This window comes from Sinocyclocheilus grahami, unplaced genomic scaffold (assembly GCF_001515645.1).
Source record: "Sinocyclocheilus grahami isolate Dianchi unplaced genomic scaffold, SAMN03320097.WGS_v1.1 scaffold1790.1, whole genome shotgun sequence".
NCBI classification, from domain to species: domain Eukaryota; kingdom Metazoa; phylum Chordata; class Actinopteri; order Cypriniformes; family Cyprinidae; genus Sinocyclocheilus; species Sinocyclocheilus grahami.
The window spans coordinates 22,504-49,420 of NW_015506969.1; the positions used below are offsets into that span (position 1 = coordinate 22,504).

Genomic DNA, 26,917 nt, shown 5'->3' on the forward strand with positions numbered 1-26,917 from the left:
AAACAAATTTCGGGAGGAGCACGCACAGATAATTAACCCGGCCAGTTCATCATTAGTGATTACACCATTTATCCAATCAGCACAAGAGAAAACTCCTATAAATAACCAAGTACGTCCTACCTTCGTTTTCTCTCAACTTTCAGCATTCCTCCGCCACCCCGACCCCGCACCTTCAGCATAGTTTCTACCCCAGCACGGGGAGAAGCACTCTGGGGGGGGAGCGCGTTCGGGCCAGGCTGGCAACCCCGGTTGTGTTCCTCTGCGGCCAGAACAAACCTCGTTGTAGCCTATATATTATGCTCTATTCATTATTTTTTAGAAACCTTGCACTTTTCTACTCCATTTTAAACGGTGTTCTTGTATTCAAGCGTGGTCTATATCTTGTATATAATCTATACAGGGCCAGCTGTATCGATACTTGTATCATCAGATCTCTGTGACGATACATCGTCGTATCAATGTATCAAACACAGCACTACTTCCAACCAATGTAAAGCTAAAACAATAGCAATCAACTCTGTAGTAAATACAGATAAGTAGTCCGGTGTTCTTTTTGCAATAATTACTACTTGTTGTGGTATGACTATTGCTATTCCTGTCTTATTAGATTCTGGATCTTTTGATCCATCTGTATAAATTTGTACATTGTCATAGTATAACCATTCAATATAATGATTTACTTCATTAAGTGCACCACTATTTGATTTTTCCACTTCTAATAGATACAGATCTATTACAGGCATTTTAAATAACAACGATGGGAGTGCAAATATAAGCATCACTATATTTCCTATTTACTAAATCCATTGTTTGTGCCATTTCTTCTGCTATCCAACCAATGCTTTTTATATTTTTTCTCTCATGTTCCCAGCATTCTTCAAAAAATCGAAATCAAAAAAGTTTACTATTGTGGCCTTTTAAAGATACCCAGTAAGCCATTTTTAATTGCATACGTCTTTCTTCTAATGGCATTTCACCCATTTCTACCTGCAGTGCAGCTTTGCTCCGCAACATATTCTCAAAGCTTGTGTCTGCTCTGTCATTTTCTAAAAAAGAATAAAAATGATATACTTTTTAACCTCAAATGCTCATCTTGTGTAGCTCTGCAAAGCGCATGCATACTCTGTGCAGTCCCGTTCGAAACAGTTAAAGTAGGTCGAAAAACTCCCATCTCATTTTCTCCAACAACTTCAAAATCGTCCTACATCGCTGCAGAAGTACCGACCCAGAGTTTACAAAGTGAACATGCAAAGAAGGTCAAAGCCCTTTACAAAAAAAAAAAACAACCGGTAAAACAGCGATGTAGGACGATTTAGAACGATTTTGTAGTTGAAGGAGAAAATGAGATGGGAGTTTTTTGACACACCCTAACTGTCATGAACCGGAATGCACAGAGATCATGCAGAGCTAGACAAGACGGGCGTTTGAGGTTAAAAAGAACATACATTTTTTTTTTTTAGAAAATGACCGATCGTTTCGCTAGATAAGACCCTTATTCCTCGTCTGGGATCGTGTAGAAGCTTTGAAGCTGCACTGAAACTGTAATTTTGACCGTCAACCGTTTGGTAGCCGTTGAAGTTCACTATAAGGAGAATAATCCTGGAATGTTTTCATCAAAAACCTTAATTTCTCTTCGACTGAAGAAAGAAAGACATAAACATCTTTGATGACATGGGGGTGAGTAAATTATCAGGAAATTTTAATTTGAAAGTAAACTAATCCTTTAACATCCACTGCAAGATCCAATCAATTTCTCATCAAATATTCTGTATAACTCCGAAATACATTGTGTAAGATGTGAATGACATCTCATATTGACTTAAAGCTCAGGAGTGATAGTCAGAAGGTTTTAGAACTCAAAGAATCAAGATAACAGCCATCATCATTGTGCCCATGAGCAAGACACTTAACCCCAACTTTAACAGGGGATTGTCTTTTATAAGTTCATGGCACTTTTCTGCAGCTTTATCACAGAAACAAATTCCACCTGCCTTGTTTTTGTGGCGAAAATTCGGTTATAGTCCGTGTTTCACTGCGACCGGTCTGTTACTAAATGTGTTAACTGAGAAGGGAGCACTTGATAACAACATGGGGTATCAGTCAGCTGCTTCTCTAGTAGAAAATAGGTCGAGATGTATCTGCAGTCTTTCTGTGGGCTTCATTCTCATCATTTGTGAAAAGAGCTTCCCACACAAACTCTGTACACAAATGATGAGGTAATGGCTTTGCTTCTGCAGTGTGTCTCATTGAACGTGAACGCTCATGGCCAGTGTGTTATTGTAATTAGCCGACTGTGGCTCATTTACAGCAGCCCATTGAGATAAAGTAAGCCAAAAAATGAATCTCTTTTTGATTCCCCCAAGCGAGTCTGCAAAGCACGTAATTATGAGAATGTATTAATGAGTACAGAGTATGTGAAAGGAAATACTGTTTGAGATAGCACTAAAACAGATTGACTAACACATAATGGTTTCTGAATATAATCAACACTATAAACTATAGCGATTATTCAATTTTATACTTTAATACGCTCTAGGTAGACACTCTTGCTAATCCTAATCAAAGAGGTTCATGGATTTTGTTCTGTGTTCAGTCTCCCAAGTGCCCACAACCTCTTTCAACCATCAAACCAGACCAGGTAAGACCGGGTTAGGCTGGTTTAAGCTGTATCTTTCAGCAGAAATAGCTGCAATAGAGAACAAATGACAAAATAGCACTATGTTATAAAATATTCCGGTGCTCAAGTTTTCCAAACATTCGCCCGGTCTGCCATTGGTCAGTTGGTCATTGGTCAGTCCCGCCCCAAAGTCACACTATTGGTATAAACACTGAACAACTTCAAAAGTATAAAGTTATAGTTAGAAAAATGTAATGCAAATTAAAGTCTGGGCTACAATATGACAAATCACATCCACAAAAAGACAAAAGCACTGCACAGTCTAAAAGCCAGGCTGCAAAAACTAATACACCGAAAAACACCAGCATTATTCATTTAAGAGAAAATTAGAAATGGATTTCTATTCTACCATTTCACATGGACAGAAAGCACAGCATTGATCCATCTATCCATTAGAACAACACAAACTAGTGATGGATTTTTGCGCTAATGTACAAAATATAAGGTCCTTTTTCTCAACTGGCCCCTTTAACACCTTGCTGTTGACTTAGATGGCAAAAGTCAGTTCAATCGTGCATCTAGACTGATTGTGTTTTTTCAACTGCCTTTTAAACCAAATCGTTCGCTCTCCTCTTGCTGGTTGGTCTGAGAGTCTATTGTAAGATGGGTTCTTAAATTTCAATCTACAAATTACAATCTACAACTCATTTCAAACCACATACTGATATATCAGCCCATTTTCCAAATGTTTGCGTTGTATTATTTCAGTGATAAAAATTATGTCCAGAACTGTACACATTTAGTGAAATGTTGATGGATTCATTGGATGAAGTATTGATGGTGTTTACTTCACATTGCTATTCTATTAATTGTGTACTAAAATGTAAATCTGAAATGTTAACATCTGAAATTCAATCTTGAATGAGAAGCGTTCGAGAAGGGGTCAATAAGTTTCAATAGGCGTGGCCATTTCATTCATAGATCTAAAGCAATGTCATACCATGTGTGGAATGCTAAATTCACTGTATAGTAAACACATTCTAATTCAGTTCAATCCTAAATTTTACTCCTTGGTCATTTCACAGTAGGAATAAGTTGTCCTTGTTAAGCTAACTTTCCTTATTGACTTTTCTCTAAATGATGGTGGTGGGACTTCAGTCAGCAAAGCCAAACAAGCAAAATGAACAAAGAAACAGCAACAACAAAAAAATAACGACTAACAATAACTGTTCAAAATCCACTCCAGAAAATGGCTAAACATCTAGCTTGCCTCCTAATCTGTAGTTGTCTAATAAACCTGGTATTATATATTATGAATATTGTTGGCTCTTTGACAAATTGCTCTTAATCCTCTTTTGTACACTCAGAAAATTTACAAAAGTTGCACCTTTAGGGGTACAACTGCTAGTCACTGGGCCAGTACCCTCAAAGGGACACCTTTGTACGTTCTTTACCCTTAAAGGGTGCATAATAAGTGCAATAAGCATACATATGACTAACTTAAGGGTACATATTACTACTCTAAGGTACTATTATGCAACCTTTAGGGGTAAACTTCCTTTAAGGGTCTTGTAAATGCATAAATGTAAAAAAGTAATTATTGCTCACCTGTAAACAAGAGAGTCATCATAGGTTCCATTATACTGAATCTGAAACATGCGTATTCCAGGTATATTCCTCTGAAAGTTAAATTTGATGAGTGCTGTGGATGAGGTGGCTTCTGCCATAACCACCCTCTTATCAGAGATGGTTTTGGCATCGCCAGTGTGGTTGCTGCCGTTTGCTCCTGCCCTTGTCGAAGTGGAGATGTCAGAAGAGCCCGGGTCAGGCTCTTGGATGTTATTGGTGCTGTTGCTAATGTGCGGAAGCTTGATGATGACCAGCTCCACGGTTTGGTGGGCCTCCCCGGCGGGATTCGAGGAAATGCATGTGAAAGAGCCTGTGTCCTTTACTGTGCTTATCAGGATGTCCAAAGTTCCGTTGTTGTAAACCAGCGTGCGTGATGTGTTTGAAACCAACTTCCCATCGGGAGATATCCAGTGAATGGCAGGTTCCGGATCTCCCCTAGCTTTGCACTTCAATGCTACCCGTTGGCCCTCCAGGACCCTCATCTCGTGAGAGTGGCGGGTGATGAGGGGTGGCTCGCAGAGGAACTCCTCCTCTGGGATGGACCAGAAATAGCGTCCAGAGAGGAGCAAGGGTGTGGCGCAGGTCTCCAAGTCATCCTCCCGATTGAGCCGCCGAAGCCACAGCAGCTCACAGTTGCAGTGTAAAGGATTTCCTCCAAAGCTCAGAGCGAAAGAGGAGGGATTCAGTACACCAGATGTGGCCAGAACCTGCGCCCGCTGGAAAAGCGGGTCCGGTGGAAGCTTCTGGAGCTTGTTGGAGGTCACGTCCAAGCGGTTGAGCTTCTGTAAGAGGGAAAAAGTCCCCTCAGGAATGTATTCGATCAGGTTATGGTCCAGACTAAGAGTGTGTAGGCTGGTCATCTTTTGAATGGTCTCCCAGGGGATGGTCTCCAGGTTGTTGTAGGATAAGTCCAGTTCTTCGAGGGCTAGTAGGTCATTAAAGGTTCCCATGTGGATGAGGGTAAGTTGGTTGTTGTTCAGAATCAGGTGATGCAGCTTAGACATGCCACTGAAGGTATTGTTGGCTATTCGCGTCAACCGGTTGTGGTCTAGATGCAAGGCTCGTAGGTTCTCCAAGTCCGCAAACGCATGTGGAGTGATGTAGCTTATTGTATTCCTTGACAAAGTAAGATCCACCAGCTTGGTCATGTTGGCCAAGTCTTTCCGTTTTACGCTGGTGACAAAGTTATCTGCGAGCCGGAGCTCCACGGTGTGCCTGTCTATGTTGGGCGGAACAAAGAGCAGCCCTTTTTTGGCACAGAGTGTTGCGAGGTTGGGGGACAGAACTTGACAGACGCAGCGCTTTGGACAGATCTGGGCCTTCACTGCCATTCCGATAACCAACAAGCAGACAAGCAGTTTTTCCATTGTAAATCAGGTTTTTACACCTAGGGAAAAGAGGGGGGAAAAAGACAAAGGGTGTGATTAATATACTACTGTACCTTTGAACTACAATTTTAAGCAAATCAGGCCTTTATTTAGTTAGAGCATAATTGCATTTGTAGATGTTTATCATACACCAGCGCTTAGCACAGCCAGAATGCATGAGATAACAGCAGGTCATTGGTTATCCCGCAGTCATTTGAGGAACTGTGATAAACAGTTAATCTTGCACAAACAAAACCCCATGTCAGATGTAAGAAATCAGCAGTTTTGTAACACAGCAATAACATTCCCAGGCTCAAAATCAGTGCTGTCAGATCTCAAAAGAAAAACAAGCAACCTGCTCTGATAAAACAAGTCCAAAATAAGTGACAAACTAAAAATAAGCAACCCGATTTTTGTCAGATCATTCTTTTGCCACATTAATTAAGAGTATGATTGTTCAGACTCTAAGTCAATATTTTCAAAGTTGTAATGTAGTTAAAATATATATATATATATGTATGTATGTATGTATGTATGTATATACAGTGTCCAGTCCCCTGTGATGATTAACTTTACATATTCTCCAACTTGTTCTAGCAGATATTGAATTTAATTTTCCAAAGACCTAATGCATTTTAATGCTGTAATGAATGTGATTACATTGAGTGTGATGATTCTGAATATATAGCAGGTGGTAGATATTATACTAATTATTATTTTGAATGGTATAGAAAATCAAAAGATAAGGTTGTTAACACATTTGGTCGCTGTCTTTTAGATATGTGTTGCTATTTAAATACTCATTTTGTAAATGGAAGAGTTGGCAAATATATCGATGGAGAGTTTACATTTATGTCAGCAGCTGCATGTAGTGTGATTGATTATTTCCTTATATCCAGTGAACTCTTTGCACATGTTAAAGATTTTTAAATTGTATATGTGGATATTTCTGATCACTTCCAGTTATTATACACCATGAGGATAAATAGTGTTGAATCAAGGATTACAATGAAGAAAGATAGTTATGTAAGACCCTGGGGTAAGATTTAAATGGGGAACTAATGGTGAGAGGCAGTTTTTGCAAAGATTATCTTTTTAGGTGGCTTTTTTTTTTACTGCAGTGGAAGAAGATACTAATGTAGCAGCTAAGATTTTGACAGACTACTTACATGAAGCAGACATATTTCTGATTTAAAAGTCTATTTAAATGTAGACAACCACAGTGGTGGGATGAAGATTGTTTAATTCAGAAATGTGCAAAATGTAGTGCTGTAAATCAATTCAGAAGAAAAGGTAATGTGAGGAATTTGAACAGTTACATTCTTGAGAGACGAAAATTTTTAAAGTTATGTAATAGAAAGAAAAAAAACAGTACAATTCGAATGTTTTAGGTAGGGATGCACCGATACCACTTTTTCCAGTACTCGCCCAATACCGATTCTTTAATTTTGGTACTTGCCGATACAGAGTACCGGTACCGATATTTGTATTGCATTTGTACATTTTTTAAATATTGGGTACAGAAACGAAAAAAGAGTATGTATAATGTTAGTTGGTTAACTTCATTTATCGAATAGATACAGTCAAACCAAAATTTATTCAGACACCTTCAACATTTCTCACATTATCACAGTTTATTCGCTATAGTTTAGAAAATGGTAATAAAATATGACAAGAACTCAGAGTTAAACTGTGTCAGAACAAATTCAGCTTGATAATGTTAGATAACTTTGATAGAAAGGTATGTAATGGATTACAATCAACCAAAAATTATTCAGACACCTGTTAGTATGACAGTATTTACACAACTATCAATACTTAGTCGGGCAACCCTTAGCCTTAATGACAGCCTGTATTCTCCTGGGCAGACTGTCATCCAGGTTCATGCAAACCTGAACTTCAATTTTTTTCCCCCAGACTCGGTCTGAATTATTTTTGGTCCCAAATTTGTATCAGTTTTGCTGGTAGTCCACTGTATGATTAATTTTTGGGCATAATTTGTCACAGTATACTTTATTTTGCTATCCTCACTTACATAAATGAACTATAGTGTCCTGCACCCACTAGTAAAACAATATCAAAAATTATATCTGGTCTCTGAATAATTTTTGGTTTGACTGTATATCCTTCGGTTATTTTCACACTTAATTATGCCCATTAAATTGTATTTTACAAGTTTTTGTTACTTTCACTGTTAATTTTTTGCTCTATGGTACATCATCTTTAATTTAATAGCATTAGAGCTGCTCCATTGCAGCGGCTTAGTACTGTAATCACGCTCTTTGCTGTAATAATGCAGGGAACCACTCATTATAAATCTCCTAACTGTGATATTTTCAGAAATAGTTTTTTTCATCTGAAACGTGCTGCGATTTATATTCCAAAGCCATTCATGTAATGCAGAAACACTCAAGCAAGCAAAACACGCGCAACGCGTGCACATATTTGTACTGCTGCAGAATGAAAGGGACCAGTATTGGCATCGGTGCATCCCTAGTTTTAGGTAATATGCTACAGTAAAACATGAAAACAGCAGCTGTGTAAGAAAATTAAAAGCTATGGAAGGTCTAACATACAGTCTAATAATATCATGCAAGATAATTGGCTATACTATTTTATAAAGTTATTGTCTGATTCAAAATTTAATATAGATGCTGATTTTGAGAATGTTGTCACAGATTGTGTGAATAATCTTGAAGCTGCATTTTTTAATCAAGATGAAATTTTGGATAGCAATATTACTCGTAATGAGGTTTTTTAAAACTATTATGTTAATGAGTAGTGGAAAAGCCCCTGGACCAGATGGTATTATTATATGTTATATGTGTGTGGAAGGAATCAATGGTCTAACAGAATATTTTGGCTGTACCATTGGAGGGTTACAGAAACAGATTGAACAGCTGGAAAAATTCCATAATCTTTATGGTATGAGAGTGAATTTGAGTAAAACAAAAGTTATGGGTTTTAGAAGAGGGTTTTTTTAGGCAAGAATAAAAATAATAGTATTTCACTGGTGAGCAGACTGAAGTGGTGAGTTGTTACAAATATCTGGGTATGTGGTTTACACCAAAAATTTCAGTGTGGAAAACCCAACAATTTTTAGCAAGGTTTGTTCGTAAACATAAAATTAGCTGCAATCAATCTCTGTATTTGTTTGATCGCACGGTTGTTCCTATACTGTATTATGGTTCTGAGATATGGGGCTTTGAGCCAGTGCAGTGTATTGAAAATGTTCAGGTATCTTTTTGTAAAAACTCCTGTGTATCAGTACAAGTGTGAGCAATGTAGAAGTTGTGGGTGATTTGGGTAGATTTGTATTGTCCACTTCTTATATGAAAAGATGTATCATGTATTGGATAAAATTAGTGTCTATGTCTAATCATTGTTATCCAAGAAAATTTTATAAGCTTTTTCAGTCAGATGAAGTACGTAGAAAAACATGGGTTACTTGTATTAGAGCTTTGCAGTATTTTTATGGTTTTTCTCATGCTTGGGAGGATCAAAGTGTAGGTGATATAAGAACATTCACATCTATTCTTAACTGACTGAAAGAAAAAGCACACGAGGCATGGTATACAACAGTTATAGAAAATAATAACTTAAATATATATGCACAATGCAAATCTTTATTAGTACAAGAGAGCTATATTGAGTCTGTATATAACATCAAGTCATCATTTAGCTATAGAAACAGGCAGATGGAGTAATACACCAGTGGCAGATAGAATCTGTAATTATTGTGAGTTAACATCAAATATTGCTGTGATAGAAGATGAGAAGCATTTCTTGTATTATTGTATGTGCATTTGCATAAGAAATATTTGGGGGATCTTGTTTCTGTTTGTGATGTCTGTATTGATGTGTCAAGTGTTTGTGATTTTGAGTATGCATGGAGATTGGCATTGTATATATACCACGGAATGAAGAAAAAAGTATCTGCCATGTCATTGTGATCTTGTGAAACCATGGGCCAAGAGGCCATATATTCCTGAAAATAATCTTGAAACAATTATATATATATATATAAAACCTAGCACCACTTGCAGCTCCCTGGTTTGAAAATCAATGATATAAAGTGCGGTTTGAACAGCAGGTGGGGAGATTTGACAGCTGTGATTAGTGGTTAGTCACACTTTATTGTGATATTGCAGCTAATCACTAGCTATTCCAAATACACAACTGGAAATAGGCCCAAAAATGCAACCACTTGCCCATATTTATAAACGAATTTATAAAAAAACAGGCCCAAAGTAGTTTATAACATGACATGCACTGATGCAGCACTGCTCAAAATAGATCGATGAAGTCTCTAAAGTAGTGTGGGTTTATTTCAGGCAAAACACCTGGCTAACAAACGTCATGCACACCAGAGGAACTATTTTAACACTTCAGTTTATTAGTGGCAAATTAAGAACTACATTAATTCATTAAAAACCCAATATGCTCTTTTCATCTTCGATTTCAAGGGTTTTAACTCAACATCTTCCTTGTCTCACTTTCTCACACTTCTCTCGAAGGTGTGACTCATTCTTTCCTACTGTAGAGTCCTTCACTCTCCATTAGAACTGTGTGGGTGTACAGAAGAGCTGTTTCATAATGACTGTGCGTGAACAGGGAAGGCTTTTGCAAGACCCTGACCCAGTGGGGGCAACTGTATTATATTTAATTATATAATTATGCTGACTTGAGTATGTAATACAATACGGGGTCTAACAACTCTGCACTCACAGAGAGTACTGCATTAAGAACAGCCATCATTAAATGGTAAGAGAAGGTAACATCAGAGACTGTCTGAGCATTAGACCTGAAATTACTCAAAGAAGCATGATCATTTATTGACTGTCATCTTCTTGGTGGTGACGGTCTTAATAGGATAATATATCTCAAATATGACAATTTGTTATCGTTTATTTATCCTCCTGTCATTCCATACAATTAAAGTGAATAGTGATGAGGAGCTGTTGCAGCCCAAAACAAAAAAGCATAATAAAATTACAGTAAAAGAAGTCCATATGACTACATTCAAAGTCTCAAAGTCACATGAAAGCTTTGGAAATCTTCCTTTCCATCAAAATCAAGACATCATACCAGGCTTAGACATCATTGGTTCTTGTGCCTGGATTCCAATCGTGACACACAAAATTTGAACATGTGTATGTTAAAATTATGAATGAGAAAGACTCGAGTGAAAAAGATGATGGAAAGATGACTTTTGAACATGGCTGGACAAGATAAATACTCCCTCTCACATGAAAGACTCATCCGGTGAAACTATCTTCAGCACACAGGATACTCACAAGAGTACCACAAACCTGATGCTGCCACCCAGTCACACAGCAAATGCAAAGATCATGTTCTTTCCCGCACTGTAAGTCTTCACTATTGATTTTCATTCCACCCTGTGGACAGACCAGAGCAGCAAGATTTGAGCAAACGAGAGAGAAAGGGAAGGAAAAAGGAAAGAGAGAGACAGAGAAATATGATTCGAAATGGAGACTGATGTGTTGTGCATATGAACAACAGGGAATAGTATGTAGAGTGTGATTCATGCCAGTGGATCTGATTCACGAGCCCTGACTCTTCACCAGTGCAGTAAAGCATAAGAGGCCTCAGCAGATGTGCGTTATGTTTTGTCTCAAGATGAACTGAATAATGTGTTCAAGCCACATGGTTATGCAAGGATCAGTGTACAAAAACTACTTTTTACACTGCTTTATGAATTAATAGGACACAGTCCCATACTTATATTTAAGAATATTTTTCTTATATGGTCTAAAAACCTAAACTGAAAGAGAGAGACAGAGAAATATGATTCGAAATGGAGACTGATGTGTTGTGCATATGAACAACAGGGAATAGTATGTAGAGTGTGATTCATGACAGTGGATCTGATTCACGAGCCCTGACTCTTCACCAGTGCAGTAAAGCATAAGAGCACAGCAGATGTGCGTTATGTTTTGTCTCAAGATGAACTGAATAATGTGTTCAAGCCACATGGTTATGCAAGGATCAGTGTACAAAAACTACTTTTTACACTGCTTTATGAATTAATAGGACACAGTCCCATACTTATATTTAAGAATATTTTTCTTATATGGTCTAAAAACCTAAACTAGAGTATCACAGATTGTATGGGAATCTAAAGCAGATTGGGAAGGTACTTGCCCAGATAATTCCCAGTACAGCAATTATCCAAGCCGCTGTTTACTTCACCTCACAATTCCGCCATTTTTTCCGGCATTAGCTGTGAAAATGACAACCTTATCACGGACAATGATTAAACACGTTAAGTTGTGACAAATATTCGTAAAGAACACCGCAGACTAGCTCAAATATGTTCATTTATTATCCAAGCTTACAACACCCAAATTGTTTCTTTCATCACCTTTCTTTATCACTTACGAATGCAGATTTGAGAATTACTACATTTGCATTTCTCATTTTTTTTACAAACTTAAATAGAGACAAACTACTGAACAATAGGCCTAATTATTCTGCATATTTCATGCTTCATTAAGGGCATCTAAGTGATAAAAATATTCAAAAAATAAATAAATGTTTTTGATATACCAGCCTAAAAAAGAATACTTTGTTCTTCTTCCAATCCAGTTTGAATTCATGACTTTAGCATTTTAATTTTATACATTCTGACGAGTGCTTCACAACTTTCACCTAAATTACTTTCAATTTAAAAACTTTTTTTCATACTTTACCAAGCACACTTGTCCAATCCATCTTTTTGGACGACCCAAATTAACTCACTTTTCAATAACTCTTTCACCTCACATATTCATCCACACAACAGTGGTTTTCAACTGTTGAATCAGTAGGCCTAAATGTCTATGAGGAGGGTTCTTAGCTGCATTTACAGACATCATTTTTGTATCCAAAAACTTCATACTTCCCTAATAAATAGTAGGTGAGAAACAGTATGTGAAAATAGTAATATGTCTGAATTCACAAGGTGTGTCCCAATTCACATACTTATGCACTATTCTATATGCCGTTTTTTTAGTATAAATAGTGTGAGTAGTGTGTTCACATTGAAAATTCCAACAAGAAAAAAGTGCCTGGATGAAGCACTTAAATAACTGAAAGAAAAAAAACAAAACAAAAACAAAGTGTGGAATGTTGGACTCTTTATGCACTCAACTGTCGCTGCTTTAATTACGTAGCGAAGGGGGAGGGTCTATCAGACTCCGATGCTGAATGACAAAATAACCTTAAACACTACACGGCCGGGTGCATAGTGCCTAAGTACACAGTGTATAAGTGCATAATGTATAGTGCATCATTTGGGACACAGCTACAGTCTTCATAAAAGAGTAGGTGAAAAGCACCTGGATTACCTACTATTTCCAGTCAGATTCTGAAGTGTGCATCTGATGGACACTTTACTATTCTATGAGGCCACAGAAGAGGATTTGTGAATGGCAGTGAAGTGACACAACTGACTGACACTATGAACACTATAAAAGATGTAGTACATCCAGATTACATTCATACTATAAACATTCATTATATATAGAACATACCTTTTAATGGTCAGTCGGTCACAAACCAATTACTGACTCAAAGGAAGTGCCTACTCAGATATTATGTGATTGTGGATGCAGCCATGGCGCCGTATCTTGTATAGACTGATTACTTTTATTTTGGAATTGATTTCTGGCTTATAAACAGAATACTACCATGCTGCATATTCCTTCAATATGCATACTGTGCACAGTATTCACATTCTGTATGCATAGAATACCCAGGTGATCCATTACATTTGCAACTGTGTGGAATACTGCATCCCACAATGCACCAGTGTAATGGATGAATCAGTGCTAATATCAGATGTGATGCATGTCTTTCTTGACTCATTCTATCAGACTGCCAAATGTTAAAACATGCTTACACAAAAATCTAAATGAAAATCAAATGTCTATTATGTACAAGAATTTTACATGAAACATAGAGCTAACAATATAGAATTCTAAGAATATAGATATAGTAAGCTTGAACATTATTTGAAGATGTGTATTAATCTGCACTTGTAAATAAACCATGCATGGGATCCGGCATACATACAATCTTACATAATCTTCAATCTAATGAAACAACATCAGCAATCCCTCCCAAAATGCAAGCTTCTGATCCAAACACATACTGATGTAAAAATATCACTGATCCTATTAAAACCCTCTCTAGTCTGTTTAAACATACCAAACAAGAAGCCACTTTGTATTATTCTAAATTACAAGTGACCACACTGAATATCAAGCAGATGATGTATGCACAACAAACACTTATGAAAAGCATAACGATCTACTGTAATGAGGAAGCTGAAGAGTGCTGTCAGTCACTTTGACAGGAAGCAATTGCCGTGTACTTCCCTGTGAAGAGCAGCCCCAAGACAAACACACGCTAATGAAGCATGTCTGAGAGAGTATGGATGTTTCACCCCACCACAGCCCTTAATAAAGTGAGATGCTCGGTTAAACCATAACACGTACGCCACAGAGCTCCTCTGTGGTTCTTTATGCAGGGGTGTGAATCCACCTCAGTCCTGAGATAGGAAACTTTACAAATGTTTAGATATTATTATAAATAATAATAATCATAATTTCTGGATGTTAAATAGCTAACTGCAATCTCTCCTGTAACTGGTTCTCTCCTGTATCAGTAGCCAATGAGCTCGCTGCTCAACATTCAAATATATGACTAGTGCTTGCCATAGCAGTTGCAGCTTGCTTCAGAACACCGAAATCAACATCTAAGATAAGTGAATGCTCTTCTAATCCATATTGCTGTGTGTATTGCGTGGTCTGCCTAATTGAATTGAAAAATGAGCAACCATAATCAAGTTTAAACTAAGTGTCATGTTAGCAGTTTTTGCATTGTATGCAGGAGCGAATAGCCTATTAAGCATATTAGCAGCAGCATTTAGCATCTGTTTATACAGCTGGAGCAAACACAGTTTACAGCATATGTAATCGCTCTGAGGACACGCCGATAGTAATGGACATGAAACGGGTTAAATTAAATAAGCAGTCTTGTGTATTCATTTCAACGGGGGTTTGCCATATACAAACCCAATTCCAAAAAAGTTGGGACACTGTACAAATTGTGAGTAAAAAAGGGATGAGTGTGTGGTTGATTTCAGTGTCAGAAGCACGCACTTATCGCAGTCATATCAATGCAGGGCTCGCAAAATTCCTAAATCGCTGGTAGCCCTTCAGGCAGATATTCTTCACATTTTAGTAGCCCAAAATTAATTTAAGTAGCCCAAATAATACAAACAAAAAAAAAGACATCGGCTGGACTTCACTGCTGACAAGTCAAGAGAGTAGGGGTACAACGGATCACAAAACCCACGGCTCGGATCATATTGCATTATCATATCAGATTTTGAGTAACAGGATCGGGTCAATTTGCAGTTCTTTATTTAAATAACAGAATACGACTTTGATACCACAGCACAAACTAGTAGCATATATGGATGCAACAATTCACTCAACTCTGGATGCGATGCGATTCACAATACTGATCTCACAATACAATTTTCTCACAATTTTTATTTTTAACAAAATGAGATTTAAGACAAATTATGAATGAAAAGGTGTCCTTTTATTATTTCTTCAACAAAATGCTGCACATTTCTTTGTGAAATTGAAATATGTCAAATAATAAAACTAACTTGAAATTTTAAAACAACTTCCAAATCAAATAATTAAATAATACAAATCAAATAAATCTCTTCATATAAACAAACTAAAGCTTTGGCTGTGCTTTTTCCATTTAAAATCAGACGCAATGAGACGCAAATGTTACTCTCTGACAGCAGGTGGCGCTTATGGACCAGCAGGTGTTTATAGGCTGCTGCCCCATTAAGACCGAATGCACGGATCCAATATAATGATGCACTTGAGATTTCTTTCACCGCTGTTTACGTTCACTTAAGACATAACCGACTGTGTTTACGAGAATACTTGCAGAGACAGTTATTTTGAGATAATTTTGTGTGTATGTGTTCATTCATATGCAAGGATAAACAAAAGAGGAATCAATTCTGTGTACGCACATTGTCTGAAACGTGGCTCTCTGTGCTCGCTTTGAATGAGTGTGCGCAGCTCCGAATGGTTTAAAACCAGTGTTGCCAATTTAGATTTAGCGACTTTTCAGACCCCTTGGCGACTTTTTTTTCCAAAAAAGCGACTAGCGACAAATCTAGCGACTTGGACAAACCTTAGCGAGTCTCTGTGATTGCTGGTACTGACGCAACGTCGCAAGGTCAGCGCGCACACACCTCTCTCTCTGCGTCTGCTCTGTTCAGCAAGCGGCTGAGAGGAGCAGCGCCTTCAGTTAAAATAGATATTATGTTGCTTCTCTAATTTTACATGCAAATATAGCCGAAATCACAGCACAGGAATTGTCTGTGTCTTGTCTTTTCTTATGTGCGTTTCATTTCATCAGACGATGGCTCAAATATAAAGCAGATAGATTAACGTCTTGGAAGGGAGAGCTGGTTATGTAGTCTTAAAGGGCCGCATTTCAGTCACTATTTCATATTCATTCTGTTGTCTGACAACAGAAACAGTAATATATATAAATGAAAACAGTTGTATTGAGAATTTGGCTGCATTAAAATACAGTATGTGAGCACCAGTGTTGGGGAAAGTTACTTTTAAAAGTAATGCATTACAATATTGCGTTACTCCCTAAAAAAGTAACTAATTACGTTACTTAGTTACTTTTTATGGAAAGTAATGCGTTATATTACTTTTGCGTTACTTTCGCGTTACTTTTTAAGTATAAGCAGGGCTTGATTGTTTTTAATATAAGTTCTATTTATAGCAAATATAAAAACCCTTTCACACCAAAAAGTGTAATGAATAAACCTCAGGCTGAAGCAAAAGTAAATTCACATCTGTACAGTAGAACGCAGGAGAAGAAACACTCTTCAGCAATAAAAAACAAAGCACAATTGTTAGTTTATCTAAAGTCATTTTTGCTTATTAGTATGGTTGAACTGGATCATCAAAGGTCAGCAGCAAAGATATTGGCTAATAAAATGGAATTAGACACATTTGTGTTATTTAACATTTTTAATTATTGCAGGTTTGCGTCATATTCTGAGTTTGCATTTCACTGTTTTAATTAATTTTGATGAATACTAAATCTGTTTTTTGTGAGTGGGATGAATTAATGCACATTCACATTTAGTCTAGAACTACAGTAACATCATGTTCACACAGCGCACTAAACGCCTCTGTACTCCCGATTTCTCCCAATATGGGGACAAAAGAGCTGTCAGAAATGGGAAAACAAAGTAACTGGCATTACTTTTTTGAAAAAGTAATTCAGATATTTTCTTGTAAATTAAAAAAGTAATGCGTTACTTTACTAGTTACTCGAAAAAAGTAATCTGATTACGTAACTCGCATTACTTGTTATGAGTTACCCCCAACACTGGTGAGCACAGAGAGACAAACAAATGTAAAAGGCAACAGACGCAATGACGTCATGAATATGCTAATTAGCGTATGACATCATCTGGCAACATTTAGCAACTTTTCAAACTGGCTTTAGCTACTTAAGTTGGCAACACTGTTTAAAACACTTGAATGTTTAAATCAGCAAGACTTAGAGACACGTGCAAACGATCAACTACGATCCGTTTTACCCCTACAAAGCTAGTGAACAACGCAAAGCAAGGAAGGAATTTTATATCACTGTTCAAGATAGCCTGTCGGGCACGGTGGTGAAACATTTTGGTAGCCCGACTGGAAAAAACAATAGCCCCGGGACGTCAGGCTAGCGATTTTGCGAGCCCTGCAATGACAGTGTTGCGGGAGACGCTGAAGATCACTTTGCATCCAAAGACTAGATATGCAGCATCTGTATTGATGGTAAATTTGTTGAAATTAATAAAATGATAAAATTTTTGTAATGTAAAATAAAACTATACGTTACATATACAAAATATTATATTATTGTATAATTACTAGGGATGCACCGATACTGGTATCGGTATCGGGCCCGATACTGGTCTCCTGTACTCGTACTCGCAGATGCGCGAGCTTGTCGAGTGAATATATCTTTCTCACAGACATCACTGGAAAGTTTGTAGTTCGGCCGGATATGTAAAAAACAAGTAAGTAACACAATGCACAAGTTACTTAACGGTAGGGAGACAGAGAGAGAGAGAGAAACTAACAGCCTGTGTGAAATGCATTAGGCTGTACTACTGTCCTCTCATTCTGCACCAGTACAAAAATACGTGCACGCGTGTTTTGCTTGCTTCATGAGTGTATCTGCATTATATGAGTGGCTTTGGAAAAAAAATCGCAGCACATTTCAGATGAAAAAACGCGACTTCTATATCTGAAAATATCACAGTTAGGAGATGTATAACAAGTGGTTCCCTGCATTATTACAGCAAAGCGCGTGATTACAGTACTAAGCCGCTGCAATGGAGCAGCTCTAATGCTATTAAATTACAGATGATGTACCACAGAGCAAAAAAATGAACAGTGAAAGTAACAAAAACTTGTCAAATACATTTTAATGGGCATAATTAAGTGTGAAAATAACCGAAGGATATACAGTCAAACCAAAAATTATTCAGAGACCAGATATAATTTTTTATATTTTTTTATTAGTGGGTGCAGGACACTATAGTTCATTTATGTAAGTGAGGATAGCAAAATAAAGTAAACTGTGAAAAATCATACACAAAAATTCTTCATACAGTGGACTACCAGTAAAACTGATACAAATTTGGGACCAAAAATTATTTAGACCGAGTATGGGAAAAAACATCGAAGTTGAGGTTTGCATGAACCTGGATGACAGCATGCCCAGGAGACTACAGGCTGTCATTAAGGCTAAGGGCTGTAAAGTTCAATCGCCATATTGTTCTGACCAAAGTGACTTGAACGCACCTGACGTTGTTATTACGACTTGTAAACTCGTAAGTACGAACGTCCCAGGAGGCAGCATTAGTTCCAAGTGAACTTGCATTATGGGTAGTGTAGTTTGGAGAAATGTGCTCGTGCGACGTGTGCTCTCGCTGTGCTGTGTAATTCTGAAAATGGAGAAAGAACATTTATATTCTGCTTTTATTTCAGTTCATTCAGGTCATTCCACCCAGGGGTTTTTGTGCAATGTAACTTTGACAACTTTTATCAGCACGAGAGAGTAAAATGGCATGCATCGGCTAACTTTGTCCATCTCATCATTGCACGAACATGAATTAACAAGCTGTTATGCTGCCGCTGGGACTGATTAAGTGGAGAAAGTAACAGCAGTTATCAAATGACTAAATTATGATATTTGCTCAGGTGGGTGCTGGGGTCTTATCTATCGGATTGCAATGTATATCCATTTTGTCAATTAAACATTACACATAGTGCGCATCTAATTAGAGTTAAGCCAGTTGGCGTGGTAGCCCAGGCTCACATAGCCATAGGCCACTATTGATACGCCGGTCGGCGTGGTAGCCCAGGCACACATAGATAGTAATACATGCGGATATATCCGTATATATATATCCATGGCAGAAGCAAACTTTCATACTGTACCAAATGTCCAACATAGTAGACACAAAATTTTATATGATAAAAAACAAATAGGCTATCCATTTGTTTTTCACAATTCATAATAGTACCTTTCAATAATGAAAATAGTACAAATGTTTTTTTCAGGTAAAAATATGGACCATTTAAAAAACTTTTCACTTGAGAGTGATTTGGAGTGGATTGAATTCTGACCAGAAATAAAATTCCCACAAATGATTACTCAGTATGCTCTGAATTGTGTAAAAACATCTAAAAGTTACCCTGACAACATAATTGCTGCCATGGAAAGAAACAAAATGGTGGAGAATGCAGGATGTCGAATTGGTTGTGAGTCCTTTTTTCCCCCCTTACATATGTATGTATATTCAACTAAAACGGTCACATCTGCGACAAAAAATATTAATTTGCAAGTTATTTTTTGCTGAGATCGCCACTGGTGACTATATAAATTTACATGTTCATAATGAAATTCAAACAATGTGGCTCTTTAATGTGGCATGAGAGACTGCTTTAGCACTTTAGTTCAAGCGGAACATGAACCCATAATATCTTTCTCTTTACTAATATAGTTCGAAATAAACATGAATGGACATCAAAAGGTATATTATAATATAGCCTACAGTACAACTTACTGAAATGTCTCATGTAATTGCTCATTCAGTGTTTCAAACTGCGGAAACCGTTTAAAGCTTGTAAACAATGCTACATAACAATTTGTTTACCTCATAACCATTCGGCGTCCATAAGCTCAATAGTCAGCTAGAAAAAGTAACTATAAAGAGAAGCATTTCGCTAGATATATATGCTCTATATTAAATATTGATATTTTTACTTAACCTGTTGTCTACATGATAAGAAAGAATGCAAGGAGCTAAAGATAAAATTCAACAACTCCTTTATAACTGCATGTTACTAATTTTAGTTCCCATTTTAAGTGAACCTTAAAACCATAAAAACACATGACAGTATGACTGAAATGTTAAGGTGTTTAAAAAATAAATAACTAAATGAAACGTTTATTCTGTGGCACTTAAAAAAATAATTTGGCATCTATTTTTATTTCTTATAGGAGCCAATGGCCCCTTAAGTGATTTTTTGTCTGGAGCCCTGGTATTGTGTATGTAGCAACTGTGTGTTGACCTGAGAGAGACTGAGAGAATGGGAAAAACATGATACAGGATTCATATGGTAAAACAAGAAAACTGCTCCATAATTCACATTCGTCATATTTACACACAATGCACACATTCATTTATTAAACGCCCTAAAAGAAGATGTTTTCCTAGCTGAAAATAGTATCATAAATATTTAAGACATGTCAACACAGCAGATATGCGGAGCAGTATACGAAAAAAAGAGAGAGAGAGTGAGAGAGAGAGAGAAAGATGTAAAACTCATTCTGCAAAACTCTCAGGAGATTGACATTTGGTGCTATGAGGGGGTCAGGTTTTAACTAGTTATCTCTCACAGTAAATCCCTTCTGGTAGATGACATAATTGCAGTCAAGAAGCATGCTTCTCCATTGACAGCCATTTATAAGTAGCCGTGTATTCTAACTAAATGTAGCCGCAAAGAACTTATAAATAACAAAGATTTATTTATAATATAGAACATTTCATCATTGTCCAATTTTTATTTATTTATTGTTCCAATAAAGTAGGTTTTTGATATCTGCATGAAGGTATAACATACCTTCTTAGCTGAATCCTTGGCTCATAATGAATGAAGTATGGATGGGCTAATGGATGATATAACAGTTTTACAACATTTTTTTTTTTTCAAAACAGAGTACAATCTAGTTAAATGGATAGTTTACCCAAAAATGTAAACTCTGTATGAATGTCTATCTTCTATAAAACGTTAAAGAAGATATTTTGAAAAAAAATGTATTTAAACAAACAGTTGCTATTCCCTACTGACTTCCATAGTGTTTTTTTTTCATACTATGGAAATCAATAGGGCCCACAACTGTTTGGTTGGAAATTCATAGGTTTGGAACAACTTGAGGAATTTTAATTTTTTAAGTGAACTAACCCTTTAATCTTCTTAATTTAATTTTTAAAAACTTGTCTATATGAAATTATGCAAAACAAACACTGTCTACGTTTGATCCAAGAGGACAATCCGTGACACAGATTCTTTACTGGTCAAACATACACATTCTCCCACTTTCACTTATATGCAGATTTGAACTGTTCTGTCAAACTGTAGTTACACGGGATTCGGAACGGAGCTCCTCACCTCTCAAGTACATCTGCGTACTCTGTGAGCTACCGAACAAACCTACTGTCTATGGAAACCCATATATATGAAGCTGGATATGTGTGATGCTAACATTCAAAAGCATCAGTTTTTAAATCTAACAGCATATTAAAATTATTTTGAAGTCATAACATAATATTTTTCAAGTAATTGTGTGCGAAAATTACCCTTTATTAATCAAAACTGTAAATTTGTGTGAAAAGGAATAAAAGTTGCCGGAGTTTTACTGCCTCTAGTGTTCATTTATTTTGGAAACTGCAGTGATATGTACTTATTGGAACGTATTTTGCGTCTCGCGAAAAAGTGCCCCCAAGTAAGTTTTTGCCATGAGACCAGGTAGGTCAAAAATGATGTGACTGCTTACCTCCGCTTACCTGTATTTCCAACACCACTAACCAAAATGGAGCACAATGTGAAATCCCATTTCTGGCCCATTTGCACTACGAACAGTGATGCACTGCAGATGTCAGCCTAAAGATGTTTTTGAAGAAAAATGTGAAGGCTTTTTCTCCAACGGCTGGGAGGGAGGCTGACTTGTTCTACAGGATGTAGATCCAGACTTCAACAGGAAGAGAAATTAAGCTGCATTTTTTTCCTCACGATAAGTGATGGCAGCAGCATTTTTCAGGCTGCTTATTCAAGATTAATCAGCACCTAATGGCAAAACAGAGTTCTAAAATCTCCATAAAAGAGAGAAGGGTACAGGCTAAGAGATATGGATTGAAATACAGAAAGGGAAAAAAAGAAACATCAACACTTCCGCAGTAGTTGCCTGGAGCAATGACCGGCCTCAGCATCACTCCCACTGACACACATGCACAGGAACATAATAAGACAGAATCCATACTAAACATCTCTCCTTACTGCATTCCCTCCATCCTTTTCTATAATTTCCTTCTGTCTAGCCTTTTCTCCTCAGCTCATCTATTGCCTTCCCTAACTTTTTACTTCCTCCCCCAAAGGGAAAAAAAAACAAAAAACAAATGAGATATTTTGAATATCTCAGGTATTTCTTCTAGACATCAAATAAATGCTTTTGCTAACATCTGCTAAAACATAGATCTTTTCTTTGACATAAAGACCCTATAATCTCTCTAAAATATGAAGTAAGAATATATTTAAATAATCACATTGAATAGAGAAATCATAATCATTTTCTTTATTTTCTCAACAGTTTCTAGATGGCAATAAGATTACATGAAGAATTTGGAGTCTCCTGCTTGTCAGAATCTTCTACTGAGAAAAAATACCTCAGTAATCTCAAGTCTCCACAAGAGTTTCAGAAAATATCTCTACAATCCCACACAAATCACAAATATTTCTTAGAAAAAAAAAGTTATTATTATTATTTTTTTATTAAGTTTGTATCTCACAATTCTGTTTATATCTAGCCATTTTGACCCCTTTTCTCTTAACTTTGAGAAACAAAGTCTAAACTGAGAAATATGAACTCCGAATTGTGAGAAAAAAATAAATTAACTTTTCTTTTTCTTTTTTATTCCATGGCGGAAATGGGCTTCCATAGGATTGTAATGAAATACATTTTTCATTAATTTGCAAACTGGAACAAACTATATAGCTATTAAAAAGTTAAACAATGTTGTCTTCTCTTTCTTCATTAAATTCTCTCAAAACCACATTTTCATAACGTTACATTTTATGAGCGACACTCATAAATACTATAAGTCAACAACCTCTAAGCTTCTCTGAGTGATTTAGCACATAAACCCCCCCCCCCCTTTTTTTCTTCTTCTAACATTGTACAAAAAAATGTCAAAACAAAGCAATATTTTACACCTCTTCCAATTTTCTGGAGTTATGCTTTAGAGGACCAGAGTGCAACAATCATGATAAATCTGTGCTCTGGAAAGATAACCTATTGTTCAGCACAGATCAAACCCTGAGAAGGAAAAGGCTGTGTGACTGTGTGTGCGTGTCAGAGATTTGAACAACAGCTCGACAGAAAGAGAGCTGGCATGCAGGTCACTTAATTGGATGAGAAAATGAATTTGGCATTGCATACGATGGGATGAATTTTAATAAAGCACATGAAGCTTGTGACACAGGACAGATCCTATCAGGGGAATCTCATTTCTCTTTTGGTCTCTGTGCAATCCCTGGCGTCTGAGCATGAGCAGATGCAGCTATGCACACTGAACCTTTTAATGCCACTCTAGCTGTTTATTATAAGTAGGTGTCAATACCATCAGACAGTATGACCAGGAACACTTTAGTCTGTCAGAGGCCTGTGAGGGAAAAAAAACTTTTCTGAAGCACTAAAGTGGTTTTACCATATTACCCTTAATTTTCATAAAACACTGCTATATAATGATGGCCACAGCAACATGATAACACTAATGTTCCATGATTTAATTATTCTATTAAATATAACAATCACAACACATTCTTTAAATTCATAATTTTCTATTATAAGAAACAAATGAAAGGCTACATATATGAAAACAGCTCACCAATGACTCACAAATGAGAAATACTGTTCCTAATTTTACATTCCTGTGAAATAATTAAGTAGTTTATTAGCCAAACTGTAGGATGTTTATGGTTGCTGAGCTCATTTCTATCGTATTCAACTGATGTGCAGTCACAGGTGTGCACATACCAGCTAATGAAAACAGCTTCAAACATGGCTAATCCAATCACAGTTTAGAGCCAGAACTATAATACCAACCAATGAGAAATATTGGATTACTTCGGATGTATTTTCACATTAGTGAATCCTGTTTATAGGAAATAAAAACTACAAGCAATATCTCTTTCATATATAATCTTCATTCTGAGAAAAAGACCCTCACGTCTCCACTAGAGTTTCAAATGAGATTTCAACAGTCTAAAATTGTGTTAAGATCTGTCAAGATGCCAAAGTCTATGATCTAAAGTACAAAAAATAATAAGAAATAAGAAAGAACACTTTAAAATATAAGGGTGTGTTCACACTTGTCATGTTTGATTCGATTAAAACGAACTCTGGTGCGATTGCTCTTTTAGTGCGGTTCATTTGAGTAAGTGTGAACGCTGCCATCCGAACCCAGGTGCACACCAAACAAGCTGACCGAGACCGCTAAAAAGATGGGTCTCGGTCCACTTCCAAACGAACTCTGGTGTGGTTCGAATGAAATATGAACGCAACGGACCAAATACTTCTAAATTAACCAAAAACATAATGTAATGACAAAAATCGACGCGGCAATGCTATGCGACATGATTAGATGATGCGGAACAAGCGGTGTATCCAAAACAAAATGAGCAGAGGGCAAATGTGGAGCAACAAGGAGGTAAAGCACCTTTTATGAGCTCTTCGTGAGTTCGCAGGTGGTGAAAATAAAATCAAAAGTACACGCAGCAATGAGCGTGCTTAGTCCAGCAGACGGCATTAGGTGTGTTCGACTTAAAGTGGCGCTGAGCAGACTGATTGGGTACTTTGATGTCATATACCGATCAGTCCGCGCAACACCGCTTTAAGTCGAACACACCTTTTGTTTGGGGTGTTCGGTGAGTTCCATCAAGAAATATATGTCATTCAACCCGACCAATCATATCACTGTGAACGTATCACTATGCCTTTAGGTTTGCTGTCAAAAATGCCAGTGTGAACGCTAAGCAGAGCAGGACCAAATGTATTGTTTTCTTTTTTTAGTCCGGACCAAACGAACCAATAGAACCGAACTACATGGGTGAACGCACCCTAATAAACCTATTTCCACTATAAAGAACCTTTTGCTGGAGAGAAAGGTTTTATGGATGTTAAAGGTTCTTCATGGAACCATAGATGTCAATAAAGAACATTTATTGTTAAGAATGTAAGAGAAACAAAGTTGATACCTCAATTAAACATAATGGAGATGGCCACCAAATCTCCTAAGAGCGTCCTAAGAGCTGTTGATTTAAATTGGAAACCGCATCTAACCACTTAGAAGCAAACAAGAGTTGAGCCAATGCTGTATGCCAAGCAACCTGAGACTCATCTTGACATGACGACAAGCGGGTGTAAGTGCATGCTGGCATATGTTAATAAGGTCTATGTGTGGGATCATGTGTCTGATGACTGAAGCTCAGCGGGAGCTGTTCTGTTCTGTCTGGCTGTCAATGTTTGACCCAGTGCATCCGCTCACACACACAAACACACACAACCCGAGCCCTTTTCTGGTGACTCTCTGGCTTCTCGCGGCCCCCCATAGCCTGCCTCTCACAGCTCATTAGAGGATCCTTCACCCCCCGCTGGGCTTCCACCAACCTTGGCCACTGATCATAACCGATGGAGAAAGCCAGCATCATCGGCTCAAGCTGGGAGAGAAGCCGGTGGGTGTGGACGGACAGAAAGGCCCCCAGATACTTATGCTGGACTGCCACCACAACCCCATCGCTTTTGAAGCAGAGGACCCAGAACGCTTTGATCTGTAACAGAGCATCTGTAGCACCTCCGCTGGGAGACGAGTGTGAAAAGATTGGTTACAAGAAGGTGATAGGTTGAAATCCCTATCCCTAATGACCACCTGATGCATATTACACACATAAATGGCAAAACCTCAAGCTCACTTCTGATTGGCTGGCTTTTATGAACCAAGTCATTTTTACAAAATACAAAATACAATGACAACTTAAAATGTTCAAAGTCCTATATATCTATATATATTTTTACATGCATTTAAGCTTATCAATACAATTTTATATATATATATATATATATATAATTGTATTGATAAGCTTAAATGCATGTAAAAACAAACCAGCTGGTTGCTTTACAACTGATTGAGAAAATCAATTTATTTTGCATCTACACTGGAAGAAAAATAATTGCAAGTAACATTAAATTGGGCATACAATTTTGAAGTAGAAAGACTGAAATAGTATTTTCATGTAAAGCATACTTCAATAATCTTCGAAAAATAATTTTTACAGTGTAAGTGGTGAGTTCTGTGCCAGAAGAAACTGCAAACTGGACACAAGTCTTGCTGCAACCTGCCTAATATATAGTTTTGAATCACTGCGCTATTAAAGTGCATTTACTAAATAAACTGTTATTTTTGTGCTTAAATAACATGCTCTAAAGAGGAACTGCTTAGTGGATTCAACCTGAGGTGTAAGAAGTATAATGCTTCACAATGAGGCATGCTTTCCAAAGGAGCAAATGCTCGTTTCATCATCATATTCATCTTACAAAACGAGAAATCTGGATATTTGCACAGACAATAGCATTCTCTCTTTCAACCAACACTGAGCAACAGAGAATGAGAAGACATTGATCTTAACATTTCACTTCATAAATACTAATTGTTTAGAGTTACTAGTGTTATTCAGATACTTTGCAAGAAAGTAGCTATAAGTAAACTACTAGATTTCCTGCACTCATATGCAGTACAATCAGATATATGGCAGCCCTCACCATCATCAAAGGCAAAAAGGCAATAGTAGATAAGATGAAAATGTTTGTGATGTGCGCTTTCCAACATACCACC

At 37.1% G+C, this 26,917-nt stretch overlaps 1 protein-coding gene across 1 annotated transcript in view; it reads right to left on the reverse strand.

Moving 5' to 3' along the window:
* Window positions 1–26,917, reverse strand: part of LOC107572671 (leucine-rich repeat and fibronectin type-III domain-containing protein 5-like) — a 73,172-nt gene that overhangs the window by 8,854 nt on the left and 37,401 nt on the right. The window contains exon 2 of the mRNA XM_016259102.1: window positions 4,226–5,633. Within this exon, the coding sequence (XP_016114588.1) occupies window positions 4,226–5,613 (1,388 nt within the window). The 5' untranslated portion in view covers window positions 5,614–5,633. The remainder of the gene's footprint in view (window positions 1–4,225; window positions 5,634–26,917) is intronic.